Below are 22,722 nucleotides of genomic sequence, written 5' to 3' on the forward strand. Positions count from 1 at the left end.
TTTTAGGCTTGAGGAGTGCAGGATAATGTCATCTGCAAAAAGGCCGCTGTGGTTGAACTGGGAAAACCCAGATATTATGTCTGAATTGTTATTTCAGAACAATGAGATAATATTTAAAAATGGAGATGGTAAGGAAAAATAAGTGTAATTCAAACACTACATATGTTTATTTTCCTAACCTATTGTTTAGTGGTTTTTCTAACCATATAAAATACATATATAAAAAAATAATTTTAAAAATCAGCTGAACAAAGCCATTTTTTTTCCAGGAAAACTAAACATGGACAAATAAGTATTTATCTCAATCAAGTACAAATTTTATATGTTCTAAGATGTTCAGCCTGTTGAGGTGGAACATGATACTATGTACTGTTTGTTCTTTTTACTTGAAGATGTCTTCAGGATACTACAGATGTGTAATCTATAATTCCATTTTCATGGTTTTAGTGTATATTTTTAAAATCACCACCACAAGTTTATATTGATTTTTGACTATTTAAAACACGCTTTTCTCTATTGAGAGAACAAACCCTAAACTGTGCAAACCTCATTACCTTTAGATGTATTTAGACATACTTTTGGGGGGGAAAAGTAAAGTAAGATCTAACCAAGTATTCTGGTGTTACAAAATTTGCAACCTTTGACTATTTCAGACTTGCGTCAGGACATGCTGACACTTCAGATAATTAGAATTATGGAAAACATCTGGCAAAATCAGGGTCTTGACCTTCGGTAAGCATTAGAAGTCATTTCCAAGCAATACTGTTCTTAATGGATTTTGCATTGTTTTTTTTTCCAGAGATTGCTCCTGTTTTCCCAAGGGTAATAAATGAAATGCTATAAATAGGCATGTTTGTACATTTTAGAGCAATATTTGATTTTTTAATAACCTTCGGTTAACTAAACTACTGGATTTTCTAAACCTAGGACCATATTTGAGAAATACTCAAGTCTTATTCAAGTGGGTAGGAGTGATTTACGTACCAGGGGTGGATAAAAGGGCTAATGCTCAGTAGCCACACTGTGGTCAGCTGATTGTGTCTGTAGGTTTGGCTTTGAACATGTTGCCAAACCCGCAGCCCTCTTGAGCAGTGACTCTTTGTAATTGGGGTTGTCATTTCAGTACCCACAGTAGGTATTGCCCAGTGTGATCTGTGTGCAGCTTCTCCATGTCTAGACAGCCTGTGAGTACACAGCTTCTGCAGGGCATTCAGTATAAACTATTCTGCTTCTGGAAAACTGATGCTAGACAGGTTGTGGTTCCAAATTTGTGTTTGCTGCATGGTGGATTTTTAGGTGGGGATGTAACAGCTGTCACTGCACTGTCAAGGAACCCCCAGTTTTCATTTCCTTAACTAGACAAAAGGACCTATTGGTCTGCATCATCTCTCGTGGGTCACAGTTTTGTCTCCAGTACTGTAAGGAGTGACAGAATTATGGCTTTGTCCAAGAGTGATTTGCAGAGTTACACCTGCCTGTGACTTAAAGAGTAGCCAGATACAGAAATCTGCAAAAATAGACCCTCTCCTACCTCTTGCCACCATTATCTATAAAGGAAAAAAAAAAAAACTAACAAAGAACTAACCTTTGTCTTTCAGGATGTTGCCTTATGGTTGTTTATCAATTGGTGACTGTGTGGGACTCATCGAGGTCGTGAGGAGCTCTCACACGATCATGCAGATTCAATGTAAAGGAGGCTTAAAAGGAGCACTGCAGTTCAACAGCCATACATTGCACCAGTGGCTCAAGGACAAGAACAAAGGAGACATGTGAGATTTCCCGTTGCCTGTTTTTCTTGTCCGTGTGCTTGTTTTTGATGGAAATTTCAAGAGAACTAAAGTTCATCAAGTGGGAAGTTTATGTCCATAATTATGTCTATCTGGTTTTGGTTTTGTTTTCTTTTTTACCTGCCCTTGTTTCCCCGGTATTCTTGCTTGTAGCTCTTTAAATGAGAAAGGAAAATTTGCACTTCTGTGTTATTAGAATACCTGAGGAAAGTGTCTCCTTTTCTGTTTTGGATAGGTATGATGCAGCTATTGACTTGTTTACACGTTCTTGTGCCGGCTACTGTGTTGCCACCTTTATCCTGGGCATTGGTGATCGCCACAACAGTAACATCATGGTCAAAGATGATGGACAAGTAAGACACGTTTTTCTAAAACCATACCCTAAGGTCATCCTCACTTTGATATGAGTTTGTTTTCAAAAAAAACCAAAAAAAAACCCTATCAGAACTATAAGTAAATGATCGATTTTACTGTGACTTCATTTAAACATGGAATTACTAATCTTAAAATACCTTTCTGTCTTTCCAAGCTATTTCATATTGACTTTGGGCACTTCCTCGATCACAAGAAGAAAAAATTTGGTTATAAAAGAGAGCGTGTGCCATTTGTCTTAACACAAGACTTCCTAATAGTGATTAGTAAAGGAGCCCAAGAATGTACCAAAACAAGGGAGTTTGAAAGGTGAGCCTTCTTTTTTAAGCATTTAAACTCCAGAGCATTTTGTACCTAAAATGCACTTTACTATGGTGACATTTAATAATTAGACCTTATAACTGAAAAGTAGTATTTTAATTGGCTTGCAGTGGGTATGTTCCAATTCTTTAGTTGAAGATCAGCCACCCCCTTGTAAATCAATAGGTAATCTTAGCACTTACGTGACCTTTGGTCCATGAAATCTCACTGAGATTTGCAGGGTCAGCACACATGTGATTAAAGATGATAATTTTTTAAACATCTGAAATTTCTTTGACTTAACATTTAAAATCCTCTTGACGTTGCAAAACTGCAAGTACTGAGAATTCTTAAATGTTGGGTGTTATGTGCATCAGAGCCTTGCTGGTCACTCAGCCATATTTCTCCCTCCTATAGCTGCTGTGGTACCAGCTCTTCAGATGGCCTCTGTAGTTTGGGATATTGTCCAAAACCTGCTGAGAAAGGAGACCTTTAAAATAATAATGATAATAATGATGATGATGATAATAATAATAATAATAATAATAGTTGCTGTAGTCATTCTTAATATCTCTTTCCAGCGATCCAGTCTTTTTCCCCTTAACCTGACTCAAGTTAATGATTTCAGCAAAAATGTGTATTTTTCATCCAATGTGATACAGCAAATGTCCCTGTTTTCAATGTATTCTTCAGAGTATCTAAGGAGCAAAAGCTACTGCCTTCATAAAACTACAGGAAAAGTGCATCTCTGATGATAACCAGGAAAGCACTGTTTGCAGCAGTGTATCTGAAATGTCAGTAGCAATGACTCAGACAGCTCTGTGAATTCCCATAAATTTGTGCTGAACAGTTGCATGAATTGCACGTGGGGTTTAAGGCTAGAAAGCCTGACTTTAGTTTGGCTGTTGTGTTAGTCTGACCACTACTAATTCATGTACAGATGAAGATAAACTAAGTAGGAAGAGGAGTGTACCTTCTCAGCAACATCATGGTGTTCTTAGTAGACTAAGAGTGTCCAGTTTTTAGTGTCTGGTTACCTGAAAACTGGTTTTGAGGTGAAGAAGTAACATGCACCTCGTAGGGAAATACACTGAGCTTTTTTCCCCCTGGTCTCTTCCAGGTTTCAGGAGATGTGCTATAAGGCTTACCTAGCAATTCGGCAGCATGCCAATCTCTTCATCAACCTTTTCTCCATGATGCTTGGCTCAGGAATGCCAGAACTGCAGTCCTTTGATGACATTGCTTACATTCGAAAGACCCTTGCATTGGACAAAACTGAGCAGGAAGCTCTGGAGTACTTCATGAAGCAAATGAATGATGCTCACCATGGTGGCTGGACAACAAAAATGGACTGGATCTTCCACACAATAAAGCAACATGCTTTGAACTGAACAGACAGCAGAGAAAACAAGAACTGATACCCCGCTTTGTGGGTACTGCACTGTTAATACCCGTTAGCAGCAAAGACTGGTTGCATAGGAATTGCACAAACCATGAACAACACTAGAATTTATGGCAAGAAAAGAGATTAATTGTTCAGACAACTGTCAGAAAATAATGTAAAACAGGGTTTCAGATAGCACTAAAATTGTACACTTCAAAAATTAAGCTTTAGTATGATGTGTGCAGAGAGACCTTGACAAATTAGAGAGATGGGCAATCACCAGCTGTGTGAATTTTAACAAGGGCAAGTGCCAGATTCCGCACCTGGGATGGGGCAACCCTGGCTGTAAAGACTGGGGAATGAGGCTGAAGAGTAGCTGTGGAAAGGGACCTGGGGGTCCTGGTCCCTGGCAGGTTGAATATGAGTCAGCAGTGCCCTGGCAGCCAGGAGGGCCAACTGTGTCCTGGGGGGCATCAGGCAAAGCATCGCCAGCCGAGTGAGGGAGGTGATTGTCCTGCTCTGCTCTGCACTGGGGCGGCCTCACCTTGAGTTCTGTGTGCAGTTTGGGGCACTACAATATGAAAAAGACATTAAGCTGTTAGAGAGCGTCCAAAGGAGGGCCATGAAGATGGTAAAGGGTCTGGAGGGGAAGCCTTGTGAGGAGCGGATGAGGTCACTTGGTTTGTTCAGCCTGGAGGAGACTGAGGGGAGACCTGATTGCAGTTACAACTTCCTCGTGAGGGGGAGAGGAGGGACAGGCACTGATCTCTGCTCTGTGGTGACCAGTGACAGGACTCGAGGAAACGGCATGAAGCTGAATCAGGGGAGGTTTAGGTTGGATATCAGGAAAAGGTTTTTTACACAGAGAGTGGTTGGGCACTGGAACAGGCTCCCCAGGGAAGTGGTCACAGCACCAAGCCTGCCAGAGTTCAAGAAGCATTTGGACAACATTCTCAGGCACATGGTGTGACTCTTGGAGTGTCCTGTGCAGAGCCAGGAGTTGTAATTGATGATCCTTGTGGGTCCCTTCCAGCTCAGCATATTGTGTGATTTTATGATTCATGTTATGCCTTAAGCCCAAAAAGGTAAACTTGGAAGAATGTTTCCTTTTTTCATTTGACAGGATAAATTAGAAGGAAAAAGAAAATAGTCCTAGCATGAACATAAGAGTCCATCACTTATTATCTTAGATCTGGTACAGCAGGTAGAGACTATGCTGGATCGAGAAGAGTGGAAATAGAATTCAAGTGGTAGCAAATGCTTAAATGCAGCATAGTTTGACGAGAAGGAGTTTTAAGCTCAAAGATCTAAATACAGTAGTGAGAGGACAGTGCCTTTTAAATGTGCTCGGAGGCATTAACATTTGCAGGGTTCAGGTGACCCTTTGATTTCTGGGTCCGTCATCTGCACAGTTTCTGAAAGCAGTAGGAAATAGGCCCACTCAGTATGGTGTTTCTTCTGCTCAGTATTTCTAGGGGTGCAATTCATACCTTCACAAAGAAACTCCCTATCATCCCCAAAAACTGACTAACCTGGAAATCGAATGGTCAGAATTGGGTTTAGTGCAACAGAGAGCTGTAGTGTTCATCTTAGGTTTGCTTTAATCTAACTTGAACTGAATAGATTTTTTTCATACATGTTTTCCAGAACCTAAAGAAAGGTGAGTTATTAAAATTATTGAAAGATTATTTTTTTATAAAGGCTATTTATATAATAGGAACTATTATTAATATATATTCTTTATTTACATGATTTGTCCCATATTCACTCTTTTAATTTTGCAGCCCAGTTCTATCTGTCCAAGACTCCCCTTTTCATTAATGTCACTTAAGGTTACCAGATATACTCCTGGGACCAAATTCAGCCCTAGTGAAAGAGGACACAAGTACCAGTGAAGTAGTGGGGGATACACCCACTAATGCCAGAGGTAAACTTGGCCTGAGTCTCTTAAAAAAATTTGGGGAATCACTCTTCACATTATGGAAGTGATATGCTGGCTATTCAAAGAAAGTACATTTAAACCCTCCATTTTTGGGTCTACCATTTCTCCTCTTTCTTCCTCCTTTGGAAGTGGTTGTTGAATCCAGTAAGATACATCAGAAATAGCAATTTAGATTTTCAATATGATCTATAACAAGCAGTTCAACATGCAGCAGATATGTTGGCTAGCTCAAAGCATGTGGAGTTACCAAACATTTTATAGCTTTGTCTGTTTTGTGCCTGTGTGTAATATGTATTTGTAAATCTAGTTGTTGTCCTTTAACACAATTACGTGTGCAATTAATGAAATTGGCACCACTTTTTGAAACTGTTCAGAGTACCGAGGATTTCAGATTGCCCTTATGCACAACTTCAGATAGGACTGTTTTTCTAATTATTAAAGAGGTTTTTCTAATTAGTGAAGCCCATGATTCTGTGGGTGATGTTCACCCTAACATTTTAAACTTGCTAGATTGGCAGCACTTGGAGTGAATTCCAAAGGTTTGGGGCTTTCAGGGGTTCAGCTTGTTCGCTTGCAAACACGCACCGAGGTGCCACTCAGAAAGTGCAATACCACGTGTAATATAAAATATGCTGACAGTTGGTGTTAGATTAGAATATAAGTATATAATAAACTGTACTTTGTGCAGGCTGTACTGATGAGGTAATGAGTGGTTGGCTTCATTAGGCAAATTGTAATATATTAAAAATGTGCAATCAATTACATTATGAAAGACTTTGGGGATTGTAAAGCCAAGGCTTTGGTGTTTCAAGACACTTTCATAGTCAGGATCCTGCAGTCTATTACTGCACACAGGGACTCTTGATGTTTGGGGGAAAACCTGGGTTTGTGAACGCTACAGAAGCTCCAAGAATAGTATGGGAAATGTGAAGTTTTATTTCCTTAGTTCTACTAAATATTTTGGAGTAGTCCAATAGACTTCCCATTACTCTTTTTATTGACTGTTACATATTCCTTTTTGTTCATATGAATATTTTAACTCCTGCTAACCTTGGTTGACCTTTCTAGAGCAAAGTTACCCTTTTATCTATTACTTGCAGTCAACAGACACTAATTGTTTAGCTCTTGAAACATGGTTTAGTTTCAGTTTAAGTTTAGTTCACAAAATCTGAAACCCTGTTGGCTGTCTATCTTATTTTAACTGAGTAAACCTGTTGCACAAACGTCACATTAGGTGCTATATTATCCTTATTTATCTGGTGTTGAAACAATGCTTTACCTCGTTTATCTAAGAGATGGTCAGCTTTTTCCAGCCTGGATGAAAAGATCAACTCAAAATTTATCAAATGTTATGAGCCCAACTTTCTTTGTGCTTTGCCCCTTCCTAGCCCTTTACTTCTGTAAATATGAGTATAAATGTCTTTCAGTTCAAGCACACAGTGTTCTGCACCCTTTTTGCCCAGACAGAGGTATGAGGAATCAGGCTCTGTTTCCAAAAGTTACTGCAATGAAATGTTGTCCATAAGCTGTAGAAGTTATTATGAGAATCAAATAGTAAAAGAAAGAAAACTTCATAGGGATGCAGACATAATACAATTCAGGATAATTACAAACATTTTAAATAAAATTTTTTTAAAAAGTAGGAGAAATTCATGGGCTTTAAGCAGTTCTTACCATAACCAGGATGGGCATTTGAAAAATATTCTGCTGGTGTTTCAGGAAAAAAACAAATCCTTTTCTCAGCTTCAAAGTGTTCAACCCTAATTACCGTATCCTGTTACGCCCGTTCTGTGCTGGTGTAACTTCACTGCAGGTAGTGGAGGTTCTGTTTCCTTACACTGCTGTAAATGAGAGGATGTCATCTGCTCACAGTATCAGAAATAAGATCTGCTTACAGACCATGAAAGCACCTGCAACTGAGCTCTAGATTTTTACAGAGATAGCTTGGAATTTGGCTTATTTTTATCTATTCTCACCTCTTGGAGATTTCAAAATGTTCCCTTTGCTCTGAGAATCAGCTGCACAAAACACAAAGTAGCTTATTTTGAGATAGAATTGAATCTGAACACCTTGCTCCTGCAGAACTTCATTGTAAGACTGCCAGAGCAAGGATCCCAGGAGTGGGCCATGTGCTTTGTCACAGAGCATTAGGAAATGGAGTTTTATTGAAACACAAATTTAAAGCTAGTAACTTTTTCAACTGTGAAACTGCGTTTGATTTAATGACAGAACAGGCTGCTGCTGCTTAGTTTTACTTAGAATTACATTCTTTACTTTCTTAAAGGTAGCAGAAAAAGCACCTGTACTGACTTTATATACGCATGCTTCTCTGTTCTGAAAGGGTGCATTAGTAGGTTTTTTCAGAAGTGAAACATTTTCAGTATAGGTTTTAAAATTTTAAAAAAGGCATTTAAATAAAACCAAAATTGTAAGTGTTTTGGCATCTTCTGGAGAAGATATGAGCCTGCATATTAAGGACAATGTAGAAATTACCAAGTTTGTAAGAGCTTTGTATGTGATGACCCTGCTGGTGGTGGTTTGGCAAGTTGTTTGTGGGGTTTTATGCCAACTTTCCTTTTTATGTAAAATATTAAATGCCCTTCAGTGGTCAGGAGCCCACATTTGTTGACAATTTGAAGGTATTTTCTTTGCTTTGTCATTCTATAACTGACATGTTCTAGCATCTGTTCTCAATAGTAATTATGAATTCCTCCTGTTTTGCACGTCTGCACAGGTTGTAGACTTGGGCTGGACCCATTCAAAAAACAAATATTAGCAAAGCCACTTGAAATTACTATTTTGTTGATGTCTTTGACATCTTGAAAATGCTTCAAGTTAATGAAAATGGTGTGGTATTACAGAAAGAATTGTAACTTGCTGCTTCTGAGATTTTCTTTTTTAAGCCTTTTCCTCTTGTTTTAGTTTTACTTGAATGGAAGAACCACACTTGTGTTTTTTTTTTAATACTATATAGCTGTGGATGTTGTTGCAGATTGTTGAATCCCAGTTTAATTTTGCAATACATGTTTCATACAAATAATGAATTTGTATCTTTTTATTTTGTGCTAAAAGTTGTCTCAGTTTAGGTGAGGCTCTATCTGTCCAAAATGATGTGTAGCTCACCACCCCTGCAGCTGGTGTTCGTTTTGGGGTTTTTTTCTGTTTAGTTTTATTTTTTTACATCTGTGTTAATGAAGAGAAGCCAACTGGAAACTGGCTATAGAAGTTTTCTACCTGCATACACTGACCAAACCTAGAGGTGCTCTGCTCTTTGAGAAATTCTAGTTTCACTTTATGCTGATACAACACCGTCTTCATCAGAATCACTCTGGATTCACAACAGCATATGAAGTCAGAATTAGACTATATGTATATTAGAATTCCAGATTAGTTATTCTTATGATTCAGTATGAAAGGTGTTCTCATAAGGAGAGGAATGTTTACTAGCAGCCCAGTTAAACACTTTACAATTTTACTTTTTAAATAGTATTTATCAACTAGCCTTCCCCCTCCAAAACTACTATAACCTTGTCTATAGTTCATTTCATTCTTGAGACTTCCAGGATTTTTGTTGCTTACCAGCTCAAATGTTTCCTCTTGCTACTCTTTCATAGCCTACAGACTTGTTGAACCCACACTCAGGAAAAATGATTGTTCTTAATTGTCAGCAGGGTATTCTTGACTTCTGAGCTTTATGGGATAGACTGAAAAGCTTGAGGTCTTGTTGTGTGAGCACTCCTGACTAAGCCAGAGGTGAATCCCTCTGTCTCTTCCCTTCCTTCTCCAACACCCCTCTCCCCTAAAAAAGGACATGCCCATAGCATAAGAACATCATACAATGTTTGTAAGAGATAGTTGAAGCAATGCCCTGCCAGTACTTCGAAGCTGGTGTCCCCACTGGTTTGCCTAAATGTATCTTAAGTGTCCTTACTGTCACTTCTGTATGTGATGAAATATTCCTTCGGCATAAGGAAGGCAAAAAATACACTATTCTGTCTTGATTCTTTCTGAAATTCTGTTGCCAGATTCCCCATAGTTGTTAAACTGTTTCAGGAACCATTCAATGCAGTGTAACTGCACCAATTTTGTTAGGAACCTGTTCTAGTAATAAAATAAATCACAGTTAAACCTGACTTAATTGTGTGGCTGAAGTTACAGAAAGCCTAATTCAGGCAGAAGCTGTTTCCTTTAAGAATCTTATATCTGTTGTAGTTTAGTTGATCCTTGAGAGCCAAAATACAGATATTCATAGTTGCAATCTCATTCTGTCTTGTTTCTTTAACTACTTTTAATCTATTTTCAGGTTCTATTAATAGTGCCCCATATCCTGAATTATCAACTGCCTCAGGCTGTCCAAAGTTGTCTTACTGTTTCGTTTGGGGCTGGGGAAAAAAAAGGAATAGATTAATCCTCTTGTTTTACAGTGGCTGTGGTCCAACTTCTTCATCTTCTCTTGTGAAGATAAATGTGCAATTCATCATCTGGGAGTATCATCTGTTCTCCTTGCCCCCTTACACCTCTTCAAGTTTTATCTGTGAATATCTACATTCACTTATCAAAATCTACTTCCTTGGTGGAGAAAAGGATTTAAAATATATATGGCTGTGGTCTGATGTCCTGGATTCTCAGGCTTGAAATTTTGAAAGGATCGTTGTCATTGCACCACAATTGCAGAAATTTCTCAGAATCGTTGAGGTTGGCAAAGAGCTTTGGAGATCATTTGGCCCAGCCACGCTGTTCGAGGCAGGATCAGCTCTGGAGCAGGTTGCCCAGGACATCACCCAGTTGGGTTTAGAGCCTATGCAAGAAGTGAGAATCCACAGTCAATTTTTTTCCCTTAATGTTTGTATGAAATATCTTCTGTTTCATTGCCTCCTGTCCTTTCAGTGGGCAGCATTGAGAAGAGCCTTGCCTGTCTTTACTCCTCCCTATCAAGTATTTATGTACATCGACAAGATGCCCCTTGAGCTTTCTTTTTGACCAGGATAAACAATCCCAGCTCTCTCAGCCTCCTTTCTTATCCATCGTCTTTATAGCCCTTCATGGACCCATTCCAGTACATCCATGTCAGGCTGGTACAGGGGACCCCAGTGCTCGAGGTGTGGCCTCACCAGTGCTGAGCAGAGGGGCAGGATGAAGGCTCACCTCCCTTGACCTGCTCTGCCAAAGGCAGCCCAGGATCCTGTTGGCATTTTGGGTAAATAGAGCCCAGGAGGGTGTCACCTCTTGATGCTTCTATGTAACTTCACTGAAGCTGGTAGCCAGTTACATGTCTGCATCAAAAGGAGAGTATAAACACCCTACCAGTGCTTGAAATATCTTTTAAAAATGAGACAATTACCTTTGAAATAACCACTACTGGGGGTGGGGGGTGGGGTGGTGTTGCCATGTGTGTGTCATTCTGTGATGAAGGTCTGTGGTAAAGTAGGTAGAAAGCAAGACATTTTTAGTAATAATGGGCCAAAAAGTATTTAAAATGCAGCAAAGATGCATGTGTTGTCATACTGAGAATAGTCTTGCAGTACTTTAAATAAAAAAAACAAAACCACAACCCCTTTTTTTACCCCTTCTGCTGTGCTACTCAAGTAACAAAAGTTTGGCCTATGATACTTATTGTAGTTATGTTCATGGGAAACTGTAAAAAGTCTGCTTTTTATTTATCTTCGCGGTCTGTATCATGCTGTTTATTAAAAAAAAACTACTTTTGTTTGGTTTTTATCACACTTTTGAGTGTTAATGTATATACTAACAACTAAATTAAAATGATATGGTTGGTACACTTGTGAATTCTGAAGTGAGAATTTAAGGAATCTTCAGCCTTGGAGTGTGATCTGGTGTTGGCAGCTCTGCCTTTGGAAAAGGCTGGAAGGAAGGAGATGGGAATTGCACACATCAGTTAATGATGATGGGGAACAGAAGTAGAATTTGCATTATTTGTGGGTGGGAAGTCCCAGATGCACATGGTATTTGTTCCTGCACACGTTGATCCTCAAAATAAGTAATTTTATTTTAGTTTTAGATGTGGGCTGTAAAAAACTGTTATAAGAGAGCAGATATTATTGAAGTGTTTCAGCTGGGTGGTTTTAAAGCCCTTGCTAAATCAATCTGGTTTGGTTTTGAAAAATATCCTTCATGTTTTCATTACCAAAATTTTTAAACAAACAAATAAGCAATGTTATATTTTTGTATCCAGTACTAACTTTGAAAGAGAGAAACATATTTAGGGAAATTACTCACTGGCAAATATAAGAGCATGAGGGTGCAATGGAAGCGCGTCTGTGGATATGTTGGTTGACTCTGGACTTCAGTTGCCAACAGACTTTTATTGTGGGATGGATTTGAGCTCTCTTGATGAGGATTTCACTTTTTTTGGAGGGATGAGGGAAGTGTCAGGGTTTTTACTCAGGCCTCTTCAACACATTATTGTCCCCACTAAGCTTTAAACTTTGTACACTGGTCAATTCTGTTTCAGATAACACTAATCAGTTTTGCACTGGATCGACTCCATAATAAAAGGTGGATATCATCATCCTTACATTTATTTTGAAGCTCTAGCTGAGCTCCAGTTAGGAGAGAGCAAATCCCAACTGTGGCTAGGGGTTTGGAAGTAGCTGCTTCAGTAACATGGACTAGCAGGTTAAATTTCTGTTTATTACAGCGTAAGGTGAATTTTACCTTTCCTGGTAACTATGAAATGGTTATGAGTGGTTACTACTGTGTGTTAAATGCACAGGATGATTCAGGGAAGGGGGATCATCAGTTCTTGTTCAAATGCAAATTTTAGACTTTGCTGCCATTACCATGGTGTGATTTTTTTGTGGTAGTTCTAGGTCTGGATACCTAAAACATGAAAAAATTATGGAAAACTTGCAAAATAATACTGTGAAATAGAAGAAAGATTTGCAGTCTGGGCAGTTTGCTTTAGCATAGAAATCTTGGTGAGCCCTCCTGATTTTACCCTCAGATATCAGTCTGGTTTCCAACCTGCCTTTCCAAATTGATCCAAAATCTGAACCCATGTAACAAAAGAGCAAGAAACCTGATGCTATACAAGATACCTCAGGTAACCTCCTATATATATATCCTTTTAAACACCAAAGAAATCTACCTCTAGCAAAGGTTATCATCAGGGACTATGCTTCCTGCTTTCATTGAAAAAAGGGTTTACTCCATTCTTATTTTGGAGAAGATACATCTCTGCTAAGTGAAATAAGCATCATCTGTGTTGCCTATTTAAACAAGGATGTGAATATCACATGGACTTTTCTGCGTTTCGAGTTGGAATTGGTTCTGAGTGATTAAAACCTGGCCCAGAGCTGCCTGAACATCCCAAGCACTTGGTGGCTTAGAAAATAAGACTCATTTAGACTTTTCTGTCCTAAGCATTGATAGCTCTGTTTGATGCCTGTGACTTTGAACTGGATCTGCAGCTTCAAAGAGGATCTTCCTTAGATGTTTTTCTTTCACTTAAAGCCTTGTCTTTTTATCTGGTGTAAGTGGTGTTGGGCTCTGCTGCTTTGGGTGGGGAAGAAATCAGTCAAAAGGTACAGAAGTTGTGTTGTGCTTTGGTTCATCAGAGTTTGCCTCACCAAGCAAGACTGAATTCAAAGCAAAGGGTTGGGCTTGGGTTTATTTTTTTTTTTAATCTCTCCTTTCCCTTGGCAAAGTATGGATTTCAAGTTCTCATCACTGCCCTCTGCTGGGAATTGGGGAAAGTGCTTTTTTGGAATATTTATATGGAAAACGTCTTGGTGAATAGAGGGAGAAGTATGTGGGCATCCACCCATTTGGGTGGCTATAGCCAACTTATGAGAGCTTTATTACAAGCTGTCCCGGAGAAACCTCAGCAACCATGGCTGGAATAAACAGCAGAGAACAAACTGAAACTGGGATGCCAGGATCTTGCTTGATTGGTAACTCAGATGATCACAGATACCTCACATTTATTTAATTTCTGAGGGCTCAGCAGTGTGCCAGCAAAAGGACACCTTTAGTTCTGTTTGTACTGCTTTCACTAGAACTCCTGTGTGATCAGAGGATGAAGCTCTTTCCATGTGGCTCTAAGCAAATCACCCTAAAGACATGTTTCCAGCTTCAAAACAAAGGCTGTAGACAGAGTAAGTCCAGTCTCACCTGCCAGCTAATGAATAAAATTGAGGCCAGGAGCAGGGTATAATTTTTTTTACTAATCAGTGGAGCAACACCATTAGGGATGTTGTGGATTCTCTGCTAATTGAAAGCTTGCTCTTAAGATTAGGTAAATTCAGGCTAAGCCAGAGCAGAATAACTCAATGAATGAAATACTTGGCAAAATTCCATAAACTGTTTTAAGTCATGGAAATAAGCAACTGCAATGGCCTCCCTTGTGTCTTCAACATAAATGAGTAATTTTTCAAAATTATAAGATGCTGTTTGAAATGTTCTGCTTTGTGGAGAAATACAACTTGGTGCCTTTTTGTGTGGCACAATAAAAAGTGAAGACGAAGTGAGCAAAAGGGGGGATTCCTTTGTGATTACAAATTGGGAGAAGAGGAGAGTTGCTTGTTTTAATTTTCAAACCCATATTTGTATATGTATGACAGAATCACAGAATCCTTAGGGTTGGAAGGGACCTCTGGAGACCATCCTATCCAACCCCCTGCCAAGGCAGAGTTACCTGGCGCAGGTGACACAGGAATGCATCCAGGTGTGTTTGGAATGTCTCCAGAGAGGAGACTCCATGACCTCCCTGGGCAGCTGTTGCTGCCCTCAGTGTAAAGAAATTCTTCCTGACGTTGAGGTGGAACTTATTTGTGGTTTAGTTTATGGCCATTGCTCCTTGTCCTGTCGCTGGGCACCACTGAAGAGTCTGGCACCTCTTGGCACCTGCCTTTGAGATATTTCTGTGCATTAATGAGACTCCCCTCTCAGTTTTCTCTTCTCCAGGTGAAACAGGAGCAACTCCTGCAGTCTATCCTGGTAACAGAGATGCTCCAGACCCCTCATCACCTTTGTGGTCTTTGCCAAACCCTCTCCAGTATCTCCTTGTCTTCCTCACACTGTATGTATCTCTTCCTTGTACTGTATATAGTTATAATATACTTTCCATTGATTCTCCTATTTTCCTATCCTTTTTTAAATATATATTTTCCTATACAGTAGTTCTAAGGGACATCTTCTACATTTATACAAAAAGAATATTTGAGTTTTTATGAGGCTCTGGCTTCGACATCGCGCTCCCATTTGTGTAAAACCTGAACATCTGACGCTGGTCAGATGGACCTATAAATTATCGGTATGGTATCGGATGCAGATGGAAATACAAATTAAACATAAGTTAAAGGTTTATTCTGTGCGCGTCCCGTCCTTCCCCCCCTCCCCGTTGCTGAGGCGACGGGCGGGGTGCGGCGCCGCCCTTGGCCGGCAGGGGGCGCTGCGGGCGGCGGCCGCGCGCCCGTTCCCGCTCCTTCCCCGCGGGAGCGGCGGGGCCGGAGCGGGAGCGGAACGGGACAGGGATAGGGACGGGGACAGGAACGGGGGCAGGGACGGAGCGGCGGGGCTGGGCCGGGCCCGGGCGGAGCGGAGCACAGCACAGCACAGCACAGCACAGCGGGACGGGCAGGTGAGTGCCGGCGGCAGTGCCCGGGGAGCCGCCCGTGCGCCGTGAGTCACGGCCGGGCCCGCGGCGCTCCCGGAGCGGCTCCGGGCCAGGCCCTGCGAGCGGGGCCGCGGCCTCGCCCCTGCCCGCGGCTGCCCCGGGGCTCCTCCGCGGCAGCTGTCGGGGCGGAGCGGAGCCGAGCCTTGGCCGCGTTCTCGCCCCTGGATCCCCGCGCGGCCTCCGCGCAGGCCGCGGCCCCGGGGGGAGCGGGATCCTGATTCCCGGGGCCGAGATCCCGATTCTCAGGAATAGAACACCACGTGTTACTGCCCTGCGGCCCGGTCCACGGGGAAGAGGTTGAGCTTTACGGCTGCGTTACCTGCGGTGAGACTTGCCGCGTCGGTGCGCTGCCGGTGCTTCCCTTGCAGTCAGAGAAAGCGATGAGGGTGTTGGTACTTCAGACCATGATGTAATGTTAAAAACACTGACTTTTTTTTTTCCATCCCTTGAAATAAAATTCTAGTTCAGGGAAAGTATTGCATCTCGTGAGAACAGTATTAACTTGATGAGGGCCCTTTTTTCGCTGCTTTCCCCTCTGATGCATGGCACTGACTGCAGAAGATCCTGGGCCCGTATTACGGTAACCCACATGACATTCCGTGCTTGCAACCCTTTCTTTTTCAAAACTATTTGGTCCCATCTATAGCTCAAGTATTTCTGTGTCGTTTCCAAGTATTTTTCTGCTGTCAGGAGCTGACAAGTGCAGCAAAAGACAACTAAACTGAGACAAAAGGAAAAACGTTCCAATGCTTATTAATTTTGATGCTCTAAACCAAAATTAATATCGACTTCTTATGTTGCTTTCTAGCTTCAATTTCCATAGGTCTGTTCTTTGTATTACTTGTATTACTTGTATCTGATTCTGTGGTTTTTTTTCTTTTGTGCTCAAGTTTTAAAGTGGTTTAAAAGGCTGTCATTCCATAGGTGAAAGTTGTCTTGAGCTGATGCATTCCCTACCTTTGGAAGTTGTACAGCTATAAGCTTCTTAGCTACTCAGCTTCCAGATACTGAAGAGTCTAGGATTTTTGGTAAGAGAGCATGACTTTGTTATTATGTTAAACATTAAAACTTGTTTCTGAAGGGCTCTGCTTCAGAATATCTAGTCTCTGACAAATGTCAGCAGGGTGCTGGAGACCTTCCTTGAGGCGACCCTGAGCGCTGGAGTGCCTTGAGTCCTCACCTGTCTGTCTTTATGATGAACCTTCTTTTGTTCCAATGCAGGAATGTGAAACCGGACTTCAGCAGTTGTGTGTATTTCATGGGTTCTTAACTGTAAAAAAATGGGCTGGGGGGCAAGAAAGGGGAGTAGGAAAAAACTCTTGTATTTAATAGGCAGGTTTTCAAAATGCTTGTATTGTTCCATAAGGTCCTGAAAGATAAACTAGATACAAAAAAATCTAATTCTTGGATGTTGTTACTTTACAGTTAATTCAGACTGTTCAAAATGAATGAACATCCTAAAAAGAGGAAAAGGAAGACTCTACATCCTTCTCGGTACTCAGGTCAGTCTAGAGCTTGAGTTATGTACACTTTACTAGAGTTTATCTTTTTTCTCAGAATAATAACTTTATGAGAAGGGACCACATGTGCTAATACGTGGAAAATTTGACACAAATGGTGGATAAGAAGTTTTGGCTTGAATGTACCAAGCACCCACTCTCTGGGCTCCCTTGTTGGGTTACTGTCAGTCACAGGATGGCAGAATATGCTGAGTTGGAAGGGACCCACGAGGATCCATTGAATCCAACCCTTAGCCCTGCACAAGACAAGCCCAAGAGTTACACCATGTGCCTGAGAGTATCATCCCAACGCTCCTTGAACTCCGTCAGCTTGGGGGCTGTGACCACTTCCCTGGGGAACCTGTTCCACTGCCCAACCACTCCCTGTGTGAAAAACCTTTTCCTGATATCCAACCTAAACCTCCCCTAAGACAACTTCAGGCCGTTCCCTTGAGTCCTGTCACTGGTCACCACAGAGAAGAGATCAATGCCTGGACAGTTTTGTTCTGTACTCCCTGCAAATGAGGAAACTGGCTCAAGCTACAAATGAAGGTGATCGTGCTTACACACAGGGGAGGAATTTTGTAAAGGTTGGGATGAGGGTATGCAGAAGTGTTCAGCACTGAATGGACTGTGCTCCTGTCACTGCTCAGTGGGAGCAGAGTTTGATAGTGATTGTATCTGATACTCCAGACATCAGGGCAGCAGCTGCAAGATGTAAGTCACAACAGAAATGTTGTCAGGTGAGCGCAGAGTTCTCCCCGAACAACAGGTAAAAATGTGAAGAGAATTTTGATGAACATGAAATATGTCTGAAGCTACATCAGTGTATTAGTATTTAAACTTACTCTTTTTTTTGTTTGTTTTGGTTTAGATTCTTCAGGTGCAAGCAGATACATAGATAACAGTGGAATTTTTTCTGACCACTGTTACAGTGTCTGTTCTATGAGACAGCCAGATACAAACAGAGGTAAGATTACATTCTGGGGTCCTGTTCTGCAATTCTTTAGGAAGTGTGTCATGCTCCTATTCATAGAAGTAAATAGAATACACAATATATAGAGGGTGATTTCTGAACAGTGTTGTGATCTGATAGGCCTTAGACTAGTGGAAGGTGGTTTAATCATTACAATTGAAATACGGTTTTCAAAGTAGAAACAATGACAACAGAAAGATCCTTCAGTTTTACATTTATAATGGTGATTAAACTACTTCAAATATCCACTAGCTAGGTAATGTAAAGCTGATGAGTTCAAATGAAATTTACCAGCAGTTGCATTGTATTGTACTTGAACTTATGGAAAACAAAATGCCTTTTCATAAAACATCCATTATATTTATTTTGCTTTTCACTCTAATAACTTACCCAGCAAGTCTCCAGAAGTCTTAGACAGTATTATATTTTAAAATGTGATATCCAGAAATATTTAAGAATACTTTTTTTAATCGTGTCTCTTAAATGTAGAGTTTCTTTAAGGGTTTTTTCCATTACAATCAGCTGACTGTTTTCTGCTGAAATTTTAAAGAAAGAGTGGCCACCTTTTGAATTCTTTTTTCTTTTGCATGTATGGAAATAATTTCTAAGCTATTTATTGTTACTTTTTTAATGTAGGTTATGATGTGCTTAGTATATTAAGATAAATTTATGCAACTAGAGTAATTAAATAGTAAATAAGATGTATGATTAAATCAAGGAATCAGAACGATGTTAGTGTGGACAAATGATGACAAGAAAATCCTTATCTTACCTTTGCAGGCAGATTCCACAGTCCTGTGCAGAGCCTGGACACGGATGATGACGGGAGTCCGGTGCATGCCGGGAGTTCTCACTGGAGTGGGGCACAATCAAACCTGGGGCTGCACTGCACAGACCCTAAAAGGAAGGATAAAGGTAAAGGTCAGTGTGCTTGCAGCTGAGGTGCTGGGAAGGTGGAGAGCACAGCTGCTGGCTTTTAATGTAAGTGCTTTGCTTTGACAGAAGACGTGAGGGATTTGTAGTTTCTGGTATTTCTTTGTTAGCTGAACATACAGCGTAGTCTGGCAGGGGAAAAATAACTGCTTTTTGTATTTGTAAGCTGCAAATGACTGAAAAGTTAAATATAGACCCAGGTCTTTTGCAGTGAGTTTTTTTTCAACATTTTGTTATGTATTTCCTCCTGCAGATAAAGGTACTAACAATGGAATGTGCAGAGACTTATGTGACTCACCTATATTCAGTGACAGCCCCACAGAAGAAGAGAAACCTCTAGATATCCAAACGGTAGAAATTTCTACAACAGAAGTGAATGCTGTAGAAGTTCACGATATAGAAACACAGACTGTGTCACCTGAGAAGCTAGAGGCTGAGGACCTGGAGGAAATCCCCTTGGAGACCTGTAAAATCTTTGAGAAGAACCAGGCTTTGAATATCACAGCTCAGCAGAAGTGGCCCCTGCTGAGAGCTAACAGCAGTGGCTTATACAAGTGTGAGCTCTGTGAGTTCAATAGCAAGTACTTCTCTGATTTAAAGCAGCACATGATCCTGAAGCATAAGACATGCACAGACACTCACGTCTGCAAAGTTTGTAAAGAAAGCTTCTCCAGCAAAGTGCAGCTCATTGAACACGTCAAGCTGCACGAGGAGGACCCGTACATCTGTAAATACTGCAATTACAAAACGGTAATCTTTGAGAATCTGAGTCAGCACATAGCAGACACTCACTTCAACGACCACCTGTACTGGTGTGAGCAGTGTGACGTGCAGTTCTCCTCCAGCAGCGAGCTGTACCTGCACTTCCAGGAGCACAGCTGTGATGAGCAGTACCTGTGCCAGTTCTGTGAGCACGAAACCAACGACCCGGAGGATCTGCACAGCCACGTGGTGAACGAACACGCCTGTCGGCTGATAGAGCTGAGCGACAGCTACAACAACAAGGAGCGTGGGCAGTACAGCCTCATAAACAAGATCAGTTTTGACAAGTGCAAAAACTTCTTTGTGTGCCAGGTGTGCGGCTTTAGGAGCAGGCTGCACACCAATGTCAACAGGCATGTAGCTATTGAGCACACCAAAATATTCCCTCACGTTTGTGATGACTGTGGGAAGGGATTTTCAGGTATGTTGGAGTATTGCAAGCACCTGAGCTCTCATTTATCTGAAGGGATTTATTTGTGTCAATACTGTGAATATTCAACAGGACAGATTGAAGACCTTAAAACTCATTTGGATTTCAGGCATTCAGCAGATTTGCCTCATAAATGTACTGATTGTTTAATGAGGTTTGGGAATGAAAAAGATCTTTTAAGTCATCTTCAGATACATGAGACGGTGTGATTGCTTTCTTTCCCTGTAATCAATTTGTTAGAATTGGAATTTTAGTCACCAAAATTAAATACAATTTTAATAGAAATTGTACAGTTCTAATGTTTTCATCTTTATATCAGCAAAGCATGTATAACAACTTGGTGTTGTGGATTTCCTTGTCTAAGGGTTTCAGTAGGAAAAATCACATGTACAGTGTGATGGATCAGATTTGGGGGGAGGGACAGTGGGAGTGCATGCTGTGATAGCAGTTCTGATGGTCATCCCACCTCTTCATGTTTAGTGTACAGGACCAGCTCTCCTGGTAAAAAGGTACAAAACCAAATCCAATACCTAGTTCCATGCCTCAGTAACACAGTATAGATCCCAGTTCCACATCCAGCTCACATTGCCCTCTGTGGCAGCAGGTCATTGTGCTGGTGTTCAGCAAATTGCACCAGCCTGCCAAAGATAAGGGTGTTCCAAAAATTCCCAGGCACGGACATCTCCAAATTCACATACCAGCCTTCATTTCCCACCTCATACTCTTGATAAGCTTTTAAAAGTCTCCTCTTTTTCTTGAGGTACATATCCAGTCTCCTTGTTCACTTAGTTCATTGTTCCAAGTCCCATCTGTGGGACTCTCCAACAACCCTCTCTTCCACACGTGTACTACAGGATTCCCTTTATTTACCTTCAGTTCCTGTCTTTTAATGCACTGAGGAGACACGCATTGCTTGTGTGTAGATTGGATCATGTTCTAAGGAGTAACTGCAAAAGGAATTGCAGTGATCCAGGTGAGAATGCACAAAGTGAATTTCTTACATAAAACTCTAATTTAGCTCTGACTGAAATTTTGTATGTCGCCAACCTCTGAATACAGCAAACCTCTAGAAGTCTATATTGTTATAATTCTGTATATTTATAATCAGCTTTCCGCAACTAATAATTTGAGGACTGTTATTTGAATTCTGTAAATTTTAAACTTCTATATACTGGCATTAAACGCTGGTACATTACAAAATTTTTACTAATCACTTTCAAATTATTTCACACATTTGTTTATATTAGTTAGTGCTGTCCTGCCACTGTAATCATTGGAAGTGAATTTTTACAGCTCATTCTGTAGCTGTATTTCTGAGGGGATACTTGGACAGATAAAAAAAAGAGTGAGGTCACTTAGATTGTGCTAGTTATCAGGGTGAAAATACCCATAAATTACTGGTGGAGTTTACATTTCTTTCTGCATTGATTGTAAATTTGTAATGTAAATTGTCTAATGCAAGCTTTGTATAGAGATAATTAATGTATAAAAACATTTCTTGATCAGTGAGATTTGGTGTTATCAGCTTCAAGGTGTGCAAGAGTCTATGCACTGGATTTTTAAAGGACAGGATAAAAATTGGCTGAATGTTGTCAGTTTATGGAAGTTCTTATTTCCAGAAGAGTGTTTCTGGAATGTCTATGAACCAGTTAGTGTGTATTTTGTTATAGGATGCAAGACCATTTCTGTCACTTTGAAATGCTGATTTACTGCTAAATCTTCTGTTTTGTCATTAAAAGAGGGCAACCTGAGGGTGTCCTGCTGTAATTTATTAGTCCCTTGTACAGACAATGACAGTATCTGTGGTAGAATTGCTAATTTCCTATTTTGAACACATTCTTCCTGACTGGCTTAAAATGGTAGCAATAATATAGTTAACGAAACACTAATGAGAATTATTTTCTATGTGAAAAGTTAATTTTGTTTATATATTTGAGAGGGGATATGCTGGCTCACTTGAAACGCTGCTCCTGATGATGGCGCACAGGTGGAATGGCACAGTTTGAGCTGTGGAGAGAAGCTGCGCCAGGGGACAGTGACAAGAACTGGAAAAAAGGCATTAAAAAAACCCACCAAAAAATAAAACAAATGGGCTTAAGAAGTGTGTGTATTTGTAGATCAGCATTGTTTCCCCAACAGGAGAGGTGGTGTCTTGTACTGGCACGAAGCCCTGTGATACAGCAAACTTAAGTGTTGACTGCTGAATAGCTTCATGTCTGTCTTTGAGCTGGTTTATTTCTAATCGCTAAACTGGGAATGAAAACAATACCCCATAGGAATGTTATGAAGCCAAATCATTCCAAACTAAAACAGTGTCTAAATAGGAAATGTATCTAAGGCTATCTTAGGTCAGATTTTATAAATGAAGGACTGATGTTAGTATTTTTAATATCTATCAGAGAGTAAATGGAAGTGTACAGGAGTAACGTCCTATTTTAAAGTTTTAAAAACGAACACAAGTAGACTGTAAGCTTCCACATGATCAGCACATTAAAGCATGGAAGATATTAAATAGTAGGAAAAATAGGTAACGAGTCTGTCTAGAAGTTGGAAGGCTGAAAGGAATGGCTGTGCACGCCAAGGACAGAGTGTTGTTGCCATCAAAGGAAAGTGGTTTATTTAGGGTGCTTTATTTAGGTGAAGCTGTAAGTGGAAGGTGAGTGCTCTGACATTGCTGCGCCGAGGTGACCTGGGAGCACA

The 22,722-nt window shown here is 40.5% G+C and overlaps 2 protein-coding genes across 8 annotated transcripts in view; both read left to right on the plus strand.

Moving 5' to 3' along the window:
- The window catches only part of PIK3CA (phosphatidylinositol-4,5-bisphosphate 3-kinase catalytic subunit alpha), a 34,976-nt gene extending 30,660 nt beyond the window's left edge, over positions 1 to 4,316 (plus strand). For all 3 annotated transcript variants that reach the window (XM_017810675.1, XM_017810676.1, XM_017810677.1), the window contains 6 exons: positions 7 to 128; positions 654 to 732; positions 1,599 to 1,769; positions 2,023 to 2,140; positions 2,317 to 2,468; positions 3,580 to 4,316. In XM_017810675.1, coding sequence (XP_017666164.1) covers positions 7 to 128; positions 654 to 732; positions 1,599 to 1,769; positions 2,023 to 2,140; positions 2,317 to 2,468; positions 3,580 to 3,850 — 913 coding nt within the window. In that variant the 3' untranslated portion in view covers positions 3,851 to 4,316. The remainder of the gene's footprint in view (positions 1 to 6; positions 129 to 653; positions 733 to 1,598; positions 1,770 to 2,022; positions 2,141 to 2,316; positions 2,469 to 3,579) is intronic.
- A 10,982-nt stretch (positions 4,317 to 15,298) lies between these two features.
- ZNF639 (zinc finger protein 639) lies at positions 15,299 to 21,773 on the plus strand. Of its 5 annotated transcripts, none has more exons than XM_017810515.1 (6): positions 15,299 to 15,386; positions 16,347 to 16,450; positions 16,848 to 16,924; positions 17,796 to 17,891; positions 18,678 to 18,818; positions 19,084 to 21,773. In XM_017810515.1, exons 3-6 carry the CDS (start codon positions 16,867 to 16,869, stop codon positions 20,229 to 20,231), a joined length of 1,443 nt encoding a protein of 480 aa, XP_017666004.1. In that variant the 5' UTR covers positions 15,299 to 15,386; positions 16,347 to 16,450; positions 16,848 to 16,866; the 3' UTR covers positions 20,232 to 21,773. The 5 variants fall into 5 exon arrangements, with proteins under 5 accessions (XP_017666004.1, XP_017666007.1, XP_017666005.1 ...); XM_017810518.1 differs by having other exon boundaries at positions 18,678 to 18,812; XM_017810516.1 differs by having other exon boundaries at positions 15,342 to 15,386; positions 16,313 to 16,450.
- Positions 21,774 to 22,722: the final 949 nt, after the last annotated feature.

Source organism: Lepidothrix coronata, unplaced genomic scaffold (genome assembly GCF_001604755.1).
Source record: "Lepidothrix coronata isolate B3197 unplaced genomic scaffold, Lepidothrix_coronata-1.0 Scaffold29, whole genome shotgun sequence".
Classification (NCBI taxonomy): domain Eukaryota; kingdom Metazoa; phylum Chordata; class Aves; order Passeriformes; family Pipridae; genus Lepidothrix; species Lepidothrix coronata.